Source organism: Pelophylax lessonae (assembly GCF_965119305.1).
Source record: "Pelophylax lessonae genome assembly, chromosome: 9".
Classification (NCBI taxonomy): domain Eukaryota; kingdom Metazoa; phylum Chordata; class Amphibia; order Anura; family Ranidae; genus Pelophylax; species Pelophylax lessonae.
Genome location: NC_138776.1, coordinates 222666759 through 222679691, shown reverse-complemented (window position 1 = coordinate 222679691; position 12933 = coordinate 222666759). Strand labels below are relative to the sequence as shown.

The 12933-nt window shown below is 40.9% G+C and overlaps 1 protein-coding gene across 1 annotated transcript in view; it reads left to right on the top strand.

The window, feature by feature from the left end:
• Positions 1 to 12527, top strand: part of PRPF19 (pre-mRNA processing factor 19) — a 328967-nt gene extending 316440 nt beyond the window's left edge. The window contains exon 15 of the mRNA XM_082268946.1: positions 12010 to 12527. Coding sequence (XP_082125072.1) covers positions 12010 to 12107 — 98 coding nt within the window. The 3' untranslated portion in view covers positions 12108 to 12527. The remainder of the gene's footprint in view (positions 1 to 12009) is intronic.
• Positions 12528 to 12933: the final 406 nt, after the last annotated feature.

Here is a 12933-nt window from a genome sequence, read left to right as displayed (position 1 = left end):
GTCAGCGATCCACCTCCGTGTTTCACAGTATGAATGGTGTACCTTTCATCATAGGCTTTGTAGACTCCTCTCCAAATGTAGCATTTATGGTTGTGGCCAAAAAGCTCAATTTTGGTCTCATCACTCCAAATGACTTTGTGACAGAGGGTTTGAGGCTTTTCTCTGTGCTCTTTGGCATATTGTAAGCAGGATACTTTGTGGCATTTGCGTAGTAATGGCTTTCTTCTGGCAACTCGACCATGCAGCCCATCTTTCTTCAAGTGCCTCCTTATTGTGCATCTTGAAACCTCCATACCACATGTTTTCAGAGAGTGCTGTACTTTACCAGAAGTTGTTTGTGGGTTTTTCTTTGCATCCGAAACAGTTGTGACTGAAATTTTAGTTGGTCTACCTTAGTGGTCCTCAACCCTGGCCTACAGGGCCCACTAACAGGCCAGATTTTCAAGATAACTGAAATACATCCCAGGTGATATCATTTGCTGCTCAGTGATTGCAGTACTCTAGTCTGCATCTCCCCAAGGTAATACCTAAAATCTGGCCTGTTAGTGGGCCCTGTAGGCCAGGGTCTACCTGACCGTGGTTTGGCTTTAATAGAACCCCTCATTTTCCACTTCTTGATTAGAGTTTGAACACTGCTGATTGGCATTCTCAATTCCTTGGATATCTTTTTATATCCCTTTCCTGTTTTATACAGTTCAAATACCTTTTCCTGCAGATCCTTTGACAATTCTTTTGCTTCCCCATGACTCAGAATCCAGAAACCTTAGTGCAGCACTGGATGAAAGATGCAAAGATATGTCAGGTGTCCAGAAACTCGTTGACCTTTTATACACACACACTAATTATAAGCAAACAGATCACAGGTGAGGATGGTTACCTTTTAATAGCCATTCAAACTCCTTTGTGTCAGGTTGTGTGCATGTTATTAGGCCAAAATCACAAGGGTATGTACACTTTTGATAAGGGTCATTTGGGTAGTTTTTGTTGTCATGTTTTTAAGAGTAAACACAGTTGATTGGTAATAAATGGCTTCAGCCAAATACTAACCATGAGTGAAAGAAAAGTTTTTGTTCAAATTCTTTTGAAAAATGGCCAAGCTATATGTGTATATATAGTGCCTTGAAAAAGTATTCATACCCCTTTAAAAAGTTCCACATTTTGTCATGTTACAAGCAAAAAGGTAAATGTATTTTATTGGGATTATGTGATAGACCAACCAACACATTGTGAAGGGGAAGAAAAATGATAAATTGTGTTCAAAATGTTTTACTAATATCTGAAAAGTGTGGCATGCATTTGTATTCGGCCTCCTTTATTCTGATACACCTAACTAAAATTTAGTGGAATCAATTGCCTTCAGAAGTCCCCTAATTAGTAAATAGTGTCCCCCTATGTGTGATTTAATCTGTGTAAATACAGCTGTTCTGTGAAGCCCTCAGAGGTTTGTTTGAGAACCTTAGTGAACAAGCAGCATCATGCAGGCCAAGGAACACACCAGACAGGTCATGGATAAGGTTGTGAAAAAGTTTCAAAGCAGGGTTAGGTTATAAAAGAGTTGATGGGAAGGTGGCTGGAGCCAAATACAGGGCAATCTTAGAAGAATACCTGTTAGTCTGAAAAGGAGAGAGAGTGACTGCCAGGGACATCACATCCCAAAAGCAGCCAAATGAACATGAGCCAGCACCATAATATAGACAGTGGATAAGAAACACAAAGCATTAACTCAAGAAGCATTGAAATGCATACCCTGTCTGTATCCAGCCACATCCCGAGTAATAGAGAAACAGTAGATAGGGCCTATACCCGTAACAGTTAAACTGCTTATCAAAAACTCACTATGTCCAGTGTGTGCACTGTCCACTGTAATTGAAGGTTCCCGGGAGAGAAACAAACCTGGCACTGAGGTAGCAGCAGGAGATCCCAGGGAACAGACAGTACAAAAGGAGGAACCTCTATCTAGTAAGTCCACAACAGAAACTGAGCAGTGTGTGGCAGCAGGTGTCAGAGCTTCAGTAAGTAACGCAAGCTGCAGAACAGAGGGGGGGGGGATATTAAGGGCTCCTAAAGCCCATACACGAGACCCCCTGAACACTCAACAGTACAGCAATACGGAGAAGAAGAAAAAAAGCCATCCAGCTGAAAAAATTATAAACATTATGACAGATCAGCTCAGTGGTAGAACCGGGTGCAAGTCGGGCCTCAGCTGGTATCTAGCCAATCCTATGCAGCCTCCGGAGTGTCACAAAAACTGACCTAATCTCCATCCGCAATGCGCAATCTGCTAGGGTATAAAAGGCTGAAGCAAATATTCTTATCCAGTAGCCGCTTCCACACCTCGTTGAAGGACTTGCGACATTGCTGGATCTCCGACGAATAATCAGGAAAAAGAGCAGCTTTGTGTCATTTCATAGCGCACGTCAGCCTTGAGATGAACAGCAGCCAGAATGTGATCCCAGACGCAGTAGTTGACCAAGCTTAGTAGGAGAGATGCAGTGAGACTCCTGTAAGGGGGGGGGGGGTGCGATGTAGCAACCCTATGGGCCCATTCAACCAGGAAGGTGAGAGGTTAGTCACCAAGGTCGAGGATGGTGGATAAAAGCTGTTCCGCTATCTTGTCCAGCTTACGCGCTCCAGGAGACCAAGTATCCTAATTTTATTCCCCTGGAGTCTCTTCTCTTTGTTAATTGCTCTTTCTTGCAACACTTTTATCTGCAGCTGGAGGGTCCGCAGTTCTCTAGAATTATGCTATGAAGGTAATTTCCTTCATAGCTGACACGCGGCTCAGAGACCCTGGAGCGAAACATCTCTAGATCGTGCCAAATAAGGCTGATGTCAGTTGCCAGGTAGTCTATTTTGGCTGTTGAAGTTTCTTTACATGCTGTAATAGCAGCCAAAATGTCAGCACTGGATGGGGAGTCCTCAGCCAAGGCAGGAGCTGCTGTCTGTGTGCCGACAGACATGGCCTTAACAGGGGACCTCGTGGGCAAGATGGTTGCTGTGGAGGAAGAGCGGGAGGTGGTAGCCAAGGATCGGGCAATGCGAGGCTCGTTCAAGAACATGAAAGACTGCACCGTAGGCAGCAGAAAAATGGTGAGTGGAACTGGCGCACCTGATCTCTGTCTCGGGAGCCGGCAAAAAGTCCTGTAATAAGCTCGCTGTAATTTAGCAGGATCAGAGCTCCAGCGATGCATGTCCGCTCCGAGTTACATCCTGGCCACGCCCCAGAGAAGGATGCCATTCATTCTTTATGGCACCCTAAATGTGGTGCAATTCTGCCGCTATTGTTGCGCATCTAAAACGCACAGCGCTCTCGGCAAAACGTGTGACAAAATCTCTTGAAGCTTGTTGCCCAAAAAGGTGTGTAAGTTTCTTTTGCGCAGTAAACGCGCATAGGGCGGCCCATTCAAGTGAATCGGTTGCCCTATGTGTGACACGCGGAAAGGTGTAAATCATTGTAAGAGGATTGCGAGAGAGAACTCATATTATGGATAATGCTTACAGTTACACAGTTATGGTTTGCAGACCTATGTTTACTTGTATGAGGATACGTGATTTATGCTTAACTACATAGATATCACTTTTTTTTAGTTTGAACATGGCTTTTTTTGTTTAGCGCTGTGTATATTTTTTTGCACACCAATCCCAGAAAATCCAGCAGTGTCCAAAAACATAACTTCCCAAGTAGCTACAATAAAGGGGGGCAAGGTGGGACTAACGGTGCAAAATGATGGAGAAAAATCTGGATTCTCAAAAATTGTACATTTTATTACACATAGGAGGTGAGGACAAGACAGTACATCAATATAAAATGATAAAATCAAGAAAATGCACTCGAAAATATCAACTCTACATGTTTCGCCATCTTCATAATAGCTTCTTCAGGAGTTTCCATAGACATTTCTCGAGAGTGAACATTTCTAGGTAACAAAAGGAAAAAACATAAAAGACATAGCATGTGTATATACATAGGGCTTATCTCAATGGTCCTAAAGTTGAGTGCCCAATTGATTTACATATTAGAAAGACGATACCAATAAAAGTACCTTAAGATGACCTGAACCCTTTCTTATGCCGAAGGTGGAGGCAATAAAGGTGACGCCACCCAAGCGAGCACAGAGGGGGAGGGGAACCGAGACATCCAACCTCTTAAAGTTGACCCATAGAGAGGGTGACAGCCAAGCTAGGAATGATAGGTAGAAATAATGAGACCAGAGCATGGAAATACACTTCAACCCAAGATTGCTATATCTCCAGTTGTATAGGACTAAATATCAGGTTGAAAAATTGCTAAAATATTCACCTGATTATAATGAATGTGCAGTTGATTCACTAGGTACCCCAATGTAAAAAAGCAGGGAGGGAAAACAAAGTTTCCTTAGTATCCCCAAATGGGAGGTATCCCTTAAAGAGAAAAATGGAGTTTATTAATAACAATGACAAAAGCAATGCGGGTCTGTCAAGTTTTGAGGGTATGCATACTTACCCAAAATTGGCAAAATTGGGCACATGGATTATCATGCAGTATTCAAAAGTTCACCGCCATTGTAATTGAACAAATTTTCCAATAGTACGCTCCAAATGAAAGAGACTGCACGTGAGGAGAAAGAAGAGAGAGGCATGGAAGGACATAGTCAGCATCTAATATACAAAAGATGTAAGGAGAGAAGCAGGGTTTAGAAGATTTCATTTACCGCAAATGGTCTCGAAGCTCATATGTCGTTCCCCGGTGGTCTAGTGTAATACTGACCGTATTGCGCCGGCATTTATACACCCTCTCCACTCCCTCGGCGTCTGACGTCACCGAGGGAGTGAGAGCGAGGTACGCCCAGTGGTCCAATGGAGACCGAAGAGGGAGTGCGTCATCAAGACGCGACCGCATCGCATTGTTCCGCCGGAACCGGAAGGTCGGGGATGGCAACATCCGGTCCGGACATAATGTATGCAGAGGAGGTAACAGATCGCCAGAGACAATCTGAAATGGATCCAAATGAAACTGACAGCATTATTAAAGGCCGGATTTCAAAAGATATATCCACAATGCCTGTATAATGGGGAAAATCTAAAGACACAAAAGGTCATAAAGAAGAAGATTAACCCAATTAGTAAATCAGTCAGTATTGTGATAGAAATGAAAATTAGAAAGAAGAGGTTTTTTGAAACTCCATTGAAGGACACCTGGGAGTTTGAAAGCGGTGCTGCTACTGACCAGGTTGGACCAATTTTCCTGGAAAATAAGTGTAGGGCACCGCGGGTGCCCATATGGGCAACAAGGACAGAGGCTGGAAATAGGCTCGGATCCAATGGGTCCCCCAATGTGCTCACCTTAGGGTCTGCCACCCCCAGTCGCATCCACATGACGGCAGGGGTCAGGAAAAAATATCCAATGGGCAAATCACAAAATGTTCTTGTTCTTTGAAAGGTAGATGAACTACATCTGAAAAAATAAACATATAATTGTTGTAAGGCAATTTTACCGAAATATGTCATGTGCCAATATAGGCACCTAGAAAAAGGGGACTTTGTAACAAGGGTTCAAAATCCAAAATGCTGGCCAGCATCAGAAATCCTGTACTGAATCAGCAATAAATACAATTGACATTACCTAGCCAAGAAAGGGTTTGAAACTAATGGATTCATTTATACCAGGATACTGAATAGCCGATAAATTAAATATCCACTTGGTTTCACGTTGCAATAAATTTCTATCTACACTTCCACCTCTTTCATTGAGTGGGATGTGTTCCAAAGCAAAGAAGGTCATCATCCTATCATCAAAGCCATGGTATAAACCCATATGTCGGCTAATGGGACTTTCAAACTTTTTGTTCTTGACAAGTTTGACATGGTCACGAATTTCGATTAAAAAAAGGCCTTTTTGTTTTGCCTATGTAGAAGGCTTTACAACTGCAATACATTATATAGACAATTCCTACTGTTTGACAGTTTGCATAGAAATTCGGTCTATACAATTTTCCATTGGGAAGAATAATTTCACTTAAATTAGGCAGATATCTGCAGAAATTGCATTTTCTGCAGGAATATGTGCCTGTAAGTGTTTTTTTACATTTATTTGAAGGAGCATAGTGACTATGAACCAATTGGTCTTTTAAGGAGCGAGACCTTTTAAAAGTTATCTGGGGGCGGGCATCAATAAATTTAGATACCTTTTCATCTGCCTCTAAGAGGTACCAAAATTTTTTAGAATTGACCGTACCTGGTCATGTTGAATCAATCTAGTTAGCAACTACCTTCTGAGCTTCAGACCTCAGATTCTGATACCTTGAAAGTTATTAATTTATCCAGTAAAAAACTTGATGAAACCCAAATATATGTTCTATCTCTTGGTCTAACCTTTTGTCCCACTCAAAAAATCGATATCTTCGAGCTAATTAAGGATGTTCACCTGTTTGCTCGTAGATTGATGTTTAAAGTAAATTATGATAAAGACAATCAATCCATAGCAGATCAACTGACCAAATCTAATTGCTTACCTGCACAAGACCAGGAACTGTCTCTGGCCGAAATGCAGGCACTCAATGATTTGATGGAACTCTGGGAAGGAGACTCATCAGGTTGGCCTTTTTCTGATGAATTAATTGATCAGACGGCCACTCTAGAAAATTGTGAAGCGTAGCCCATTTTTCCTCCTCCATCCTCATATAAATCCAAATCCCAATTTTTTCCTCTATTGCAATCTAACCCTAACATTTGGGCCTTCACCCAACAAGTGATTAGGGAAATTCAGAAGACTAAGTGGAAAGATGTGAATTCCTCTAACCTGAATAATAGTCAGATTAGGGCTATTCAATCACTTCAAAACGACTCCTCCCTTACAATAAAACCCTCAGACAAGGGCGGAAACGTCGTTGTAATGGACACATTAGGGTATGAAGCTATGGTTTTGGACATTTTGAATAACAAAGATTGGTATAGAAAAATTTCTGAAAGTTTCCTAGCAAGAATAATCATCAAATATCGTCAGCTTATCCTTGAAGCCTATTCTAGAGCCTTGATAGACAAGAAAACTTGGGAATTTTTGAATATCAAGGATCCTAAAACCCCTACTATGTATGCCTTACCTAAGGTTCACAAAAACCTCAAAAAACCCCCAGGGAGACCAATAGTCTCTGGCAATGGCTGTCTAACGGAATGAGCGAACCAATTAGTGGATGATTACCTGCGTCCCCATGTACTGGCTTTGCCTTCCTACATTAGGGACACCAGTGATCTCATCAAAGCCATTGATGGCATCCAAGTCCCTGAGGAGGCATGGCTAGTGGGCATTGATGTAGAGGCCCTCTACAACTCCATCCCACATCATTGTGGGGTTCGAGTTGTGGAGGACTTCTTATCAGAAAGAGGAGGTTCTTCAGTGGAATATAATGCCTTTGTCATCTCACTCCTTAGATTTATTTTGTCCAACAATGTCTTCTTGTTCAATGGCTCCCATTACCTCCAGGTGCAGGGTGTGGCTATGGGGACCAAGTGTGCCCCCTCATATGCCAACCTGCACCTGGGGGGATGGGAGCGTGACCTTTTTTCCAGGGATAACCTGGAGTCTCTTTTATCTTGTATACTCCTTTGGAGAGGATTTATTGATGACATTTTTATGATTTGAACAGGTTCTCCAAGCATGCTGTTGAGATTTTTTGAGGTGTTTGAAAGTCAATGACTTCAATCTCAAATTTACCTACACCTATAGCCAAAGGTCTTTGGACTTTTTGGATATTACCATTTATGTAGATGAAGATGGCATTTTGGGTTCCACCCTCTTCTGTAAAACCACTGCAGGTAACACTATACTGAGGGCAGACAGTTCCCATCCTCAACCTTTGGTATCCAGTATACCATATAGCCAGTATTTAAGATTACGGCGTAATTGTACGAAATCTGAAGATTTCGAGAGAGAAGCCAAAAACTTACAGAGGAGACTTTTATGTAGAGGCTATAGTAGGGCCTGTTTTAAAAAATCTTATCATAGAGCGAAAAAATGGAACAGGACTGACTTGATTTTTGGCAAAAAGACAAAGAATAAAACCAACACTGATGGGGTACGTCTAATTACACGATATTCTGGTCCACATGACCAGGTACGGTCAATTCATAAATTTTGGTACCTCTTAGAGGCAGATGAAAAGGTATCTAAATTTATTGATGCCCGCCCCCAGATAACTTTTAAAAGGTCTCGCTCCTTAAGGGACCAATTGGTTCATAGTCACTATGCTCCTTCAAATAAATGTAAAAAAACACTTACAGGCACATATTCCTGCAGAAAATGCAATTTCTGCAGATATCTGCCTAATTTAAGTGAAATTATTCTTCCCAATGGAAAATTGTATAGACCGAATTTCTATGCAAACTGTCAAACAGTAGGAATTGTCTATATAATGTATTGCAGTTGTAAAGCCTTCTACATAGGCAAAACAAAAAGGCCTTTTTTTAATCGAATTCGTGACCATGTCAAACTTGTCAAGAACAAAAAGTTTGAAAGTCCCATTAGCCGACATATGGGTTTATACCATGGCTTTGATGATAGGATGATGACCTTCTTTGCTTTGGAACACATCCCACTCAATGAAAGAGGTGGAAGTGTAGATAGAAATTTATTGCAACGTGAAACCAAGTGGATATTTAATTTATCGGCTATTCAGTATCCTGGTATAAATGAATCCATTAGTTTCAAACCCTTTCTTGGCTAGGTAATGTCAATTGTATTTATTGCTGATTCAGTACAGGATTTCTGATGCTGGCCAGCATTTTGGATTTTGAACCCTTGTTACAAAGTCCCCTTTTTCTAGGTGCCTATATTGGCACATGACATATATTTTTCGGTAAAATTGCCTTACAACAATTATATGTTTATTTTTTCAGATGTAGTTCATCTACCTTTCAAAGAACAAGAACATTTTGTGATTTGCCCATTGGATATTTTTTCCTGACCCCTGCCGTCATGTGGATGCGACTGGGGGTGGCAGACCCTAAGGTGAGCACATTGGGGGACCCATTGGATCCGAGCCTATTTCCAGCCTCTGTCCTTGTTGCCCATATGGGCACCCGCGGTGCCCTACACTTATTTTCCAGGAAAATTGGTCCAACCTGGTCAGTAGCAGCACCGCTTTCAAACTCCCAGGTGTCCAATGGAGTTTCAAAAAACCTCTTCTTTCTAATTTTCATTTCTATCACAATACAGACTGATTTACTAATTGGGTTAATCTTCTTCTTTATGACCTTTTGTGTCTTTAGATTTTCCCCATTATACAGGCATTGTGGATATATCTTTTGAAATCCGGCCTTTAATAATGCTGTCAGTTTCATTTGGATCCATTTCAGATTGTCTCTGGCGATCTGTTACCTCCTCTGCATACATTATGTCCGGACCGGATGTTGCCATCCCCGACCTTCCGGTTCCGGCGGAACAATGCGATGCGGTCGCGTCTTGATGACGCACTCCCTCTTCGGTCTCCATTGGACCACTGGGCGTACCTCGCTCGCACTCCCTCGGTGACGTCAGACGCCGAGGGAGTGGAGAGGGTGTATAAATGCCGGCGCAATACAGTCAGTATTACACTAGACCACCGGGGAACGACATATGAGCTTCGAGACCATTTGCGGTAAATGAAATCTTCTAAACCCTGCTTCTCTCCTTACATCTTTTGTATATTAGATGCTGACTATGTCCTTCCATGCCTCTCTCTTCTTTCTCCTCCCGTGCAGTCTCTTTCATTTGGAGCGTACTATTGGAAAATTTGTTCAATTACAATGGCGGTGAACTTTTGAATACTGCATGATAATCCATGTGCCCAATTTTGCCAATTTTGGGTAAGTATGCATACCCTCAAAACTTGACAGACTAGTTTGTCATTGTTATTAATAAACTCCATTTTTCTCTTTAAGGGATACCTCCCATTTGGGGATACTAAGGAAACTTTGTTTTCCCTCCCTGCTTTTTTACATTGGGGTACCTAGTGAATCAACTGCACATTCATTATAATCAGGTGAATATTTTAGCAATTTTTCAACCTGATATTCAGTCCTATACAACTGGAGATATAGCAATCTTGGGTTGAAGTGTATTTCCATGCTCTGGTCTCATTATTTTTACCTATCATTCCTAGCTTGGCTGTCACCCTCTCTATGGGTCAACTTTAAGAGGTTGGATGTCTCGGTTCCCCTCCCCCTCTGTGCTCGCTTGGGTGGCGTCACCTTTATTGCCTCCACCTTCGGCATAAGAAAGGGTTCAGGTCATCTTAAGGTACTTTTATTGGTATCATTGTCTTTCTAATGTAAATCAATTGGGCACTCAACTTTAGGACCATTGAGATAAGCCCTATATATATACACATGCTATGTCTTTTATGTTTTTTCCTTTTTGTTACCTAGAAATGTTCACTCTCGAGAAATGTCTATGAAAACTCCTGAAGAAGCTATTATGAAGATGGCGAAACATGTAGAGTTGATATTTTCGAGTGCATTTTCTTGATTTTATCATTTTATATTGATGTACTGTCTTGTCCTCACCTCCTATGTGTAATAAAATGTACAATTTTTGAGAATCCAGATTTTTCTCCATCATTTTGCACCGTTAAAGTCCCACCTTGCCCCCCTTTATTGTAGCTACTTTAAACAAAGGGATGTGGTGCTTTCTACTTCATCTCTAGCAATATTTCTTTAAAAAATAACTTCCCAAGTGCTTATCTTGTGTTCATCGGTCACCACTTGTACTGGATAGTGAACGATTGTTTATATGAACAAGTTATACAGTGCTGTATAGCACTGCGATTTGAGGGTTTTTAAAGTGGTATTAAACCCAAAAGCAAGCATTTATTATACTGCAGCTTACCAGTTATTAGATGTGATGGCTGGATTAGTTTTAAATTTGAAGGCTTCATTTCTTTTTGCACCTGGGGATCTAGCCAGTAAGTCGCTTTTTTTTTTTTTCAACAGAACAATCTGTCAAGCAAATGTAGCAGTTAAGGGGTTAAGACAAACCATTTAACACTGACGGGGATTACAATGGTCGGCTTTTATTAATTTATGTAAAACCTTTATCCCAAAAGCAATCAAAACTGTTGCTGTAACTGCTTAAGTGTTAGCTTGAGTTTGGCTTTCATTTGTTTAGTGCCTCTATTTCTGCTAGTACAACTAACACTCATGGATATGACGCTGAGCACGTGCACAAAACTTCTTTGGTCGACCACGGCGAGGCCTATTCTGAGTTGAACCTGTCCTGTTAAACCACTGTATGGTCTTGGCAACTGCGGTGCAGCTCAGTTTTAGGGTCTTGGCAATCTTCTTATAGCCTAGGCCATCTTTATGTAGAGCAACAATTCTTTCTTCAGATCCTCAGAGAGTTCTTTGCCATGAGGTGCCATCTTCAACTTCCAGTGACCAGTATAAGAGACTGAGAGTGATAACCGCAAATTTAACACACCTGCTCTCCATTCACACCTGAGACCTTGTAACACTAACTAGTCACATGACAGTGGGGAGGGAAAATTACTAATTGGGCCCAATTAGGACATTTTCACTTAGGGGTGTACTCACTTTTGTCGCCAGCGGTTTAGATATTAATGGCTGTGTATTGAGTTATTTTGAGGGGACAGAAAATTTACACTGTTATACAAGCTGTACACTCACTACTACATTGTAGCAAAGTGTCATTTCTTTAGTGTTGTCACATGAAAAGCTATAATTTACAAAAATGTGAGGGGTGTACTCACTTTTGTGAGATACTGTAGGCAGGAGCAGTGTGGGTTATTAGTTATCTCACTATAGTGATATTTAAATCACCAGTATATAGTGAAAATGTTTTTAGATGGGAATATTGACTGCATTGTTTACTGATATTGGTCCTTGTTTTTTCTCACACAGTATATTGCATGTATTTTAGTTTGTCGTCTAAAGGATAATTGGCACTGCAGCTTAGGATGTGGTTAAGTTAGAGCACTGAGTTATCTTGATTTTATTAATAAATTAAATGACTAAGCATGTAAATTTATTCTTCCACAGATCACAGCGCGCTTACCACAGGCTTGGCATTTGGTCAGAATGCAAAGTTCCTAGCTTCAACAGGAATGGATCGTAGTCTGCGATTTTACAGCCTTTGATCTGTCATAGCATGAATGTACTGCATAAGGCCCCCCTCTTGTGACAACGTTCATGTAACATGCTTCTAACTTTTAACACTTGTGCATGTGTACAACATCTATGTGATTACTGTGAAATATTGGGGAAAATAGCAGCAATGCAGTTCTTTATTTTTTTTCTGTAAATTTGTAGAATTGTACTTGGTCACTGGGCTTACAGCTTTTCTTTATCCCCTTACAAAAGTAGTTCCACAGAAAATTGCTTCAGATCTATTTGGAACTTTAACTATTTTACTGTCGGACTTTAACAGCATATGTAGTTCCCATGATTAGTTGAGTGTGATTTCCACTTTTTTTTAACTTTTTACCTTGCTTTCTTTCTTTCTAAATTGTAATGTTTTCTTAAATCCTTAAAAAAAATAAAATATGCATTGATGCTTACATCTTGCGTAGATAATTTTTCTGAGAGACGAATGTAGAAATGGTAGAGTGTGCTCAAAGTAGTGCATGTTTGATTCAAGTAATACAAGTATGCACATTCATCATGAAATCTGTTTAAAAAGGTGATTGGTTTAGCATATAGTACAGGACATACTGCTCCAATAATCATTGACCGTGCATTATGTGCAGAGAGCTTCAGGTGATTGGACAGTGGTAAAAAGCACTTTGGGCATCCCTTATATTTTACTTAATCTTTCTCCCAACCTAGCTTCACCTAAACCACTGAAGCTACTTGCAGATTCCAGGTTGGTGCCTCTCAGCAATGGCTTCAGGGACTATTCCCAAACCCCCACTTAATGTTGCAGTGGGCACTTGATTCTGAATTGGGCATTTACCCTTGGTACAT